This window comes from Penaeus monodon, chromosome 24 (assembly GCF_015228065.2).
Source record: "Penaeus monodon isolate SGIC_2016 chromosome 24, NSTDA_Pmon_1, whole genome shotgun sequence".
Classification (NCBI taxonomy): domain Eukaryota; kingdom Metazoa; phylum Arthropoda; class Malacostraca; order Decapoda; family Penaeidae; genus Penaeus; species Penaeus monodon.
In genome coordinates, this window is record NC_051409.1 from 37,844,265 (window position 1) to 37,844,918 (window position 654).

At 70.6% G+C, this 654-nt stretch overlaps 1 protein-coding gene across 1 annotated transcript in view; it reads left to right on the top strand.

The window, feature by feature from the left end:
- LOC119588964 (cGMP-specific 3',5'-cyclic phosphodiesterase-like) overlaps positions 1-654 on the top strand; it is a 71,727-nt gene that overhangs the window by 68,634 nt on the left and 2,439 nt on the right. The window contains 1 exon segment of the mRNA XM_037937571.1: positions 25-225. Within this exon segment, the coding sequence (XP_037793499.1) occupies positions 25-225 (201 nt within the window).

Here is a 654-nt window from a genome sequence, read left to right on the forward strand (position 1 = left end):
CCCCACCCCCCACCCCACCCCCAGGCGGAGGGCGGGGGCAAGGGCCGCCTGGGCCTGTCCTCGGCGCTGCGAGGGGCGCGGGCGCTGAAGGGCGGCGGCAAGAGGCGGTCGGTGGAGAAGCGCCTCGACAGGGTGATGGATTCCTCCCACGAGCAGCGGCCGGCGAGGATGTCCCCGAAGGACGAGGCGGCGCCGTCCACGCCCCTGTCGGAGGAGCCGTCGCAGGTGGGGAGGGAGGGCGGCGAGGTGGGTGCTGGGGCAGGGAAGGGGGGAGGGGGAGGGAGGGCGGCGAGGTGGGTGCTGGGGCAGGGAAGGGGGGAGGGGGAGGGAGGGCGGCGAGGTGGGTGCTGGGGCAGGGAAGGGGGGAGGGGGAGGGAGGGAGATTATTATGGGGAGGGCTGTAGGGAAGGGGAGGAAGGGTGCTGGGAAAGGGATTGGGGGAAAGGTAAGGGAAGGGGCCATGGGCAGGGGATAGGGGGAAAGGTAAGGGAAGGGGGTGCTGGGGAAGGGATAGGGGGAAAGGGTAGGGAAGGAAGGTGCTGGGGAAGGGATAGGGGGAAAGGTAAGGGAAGGGGGTGCTGGGGAAGGGAAGGGGCCATGGGCAGGGGGGCTGAAGAGGGCGGAGGAGGAGAGAAGTGCGAGGGAAGGATGATG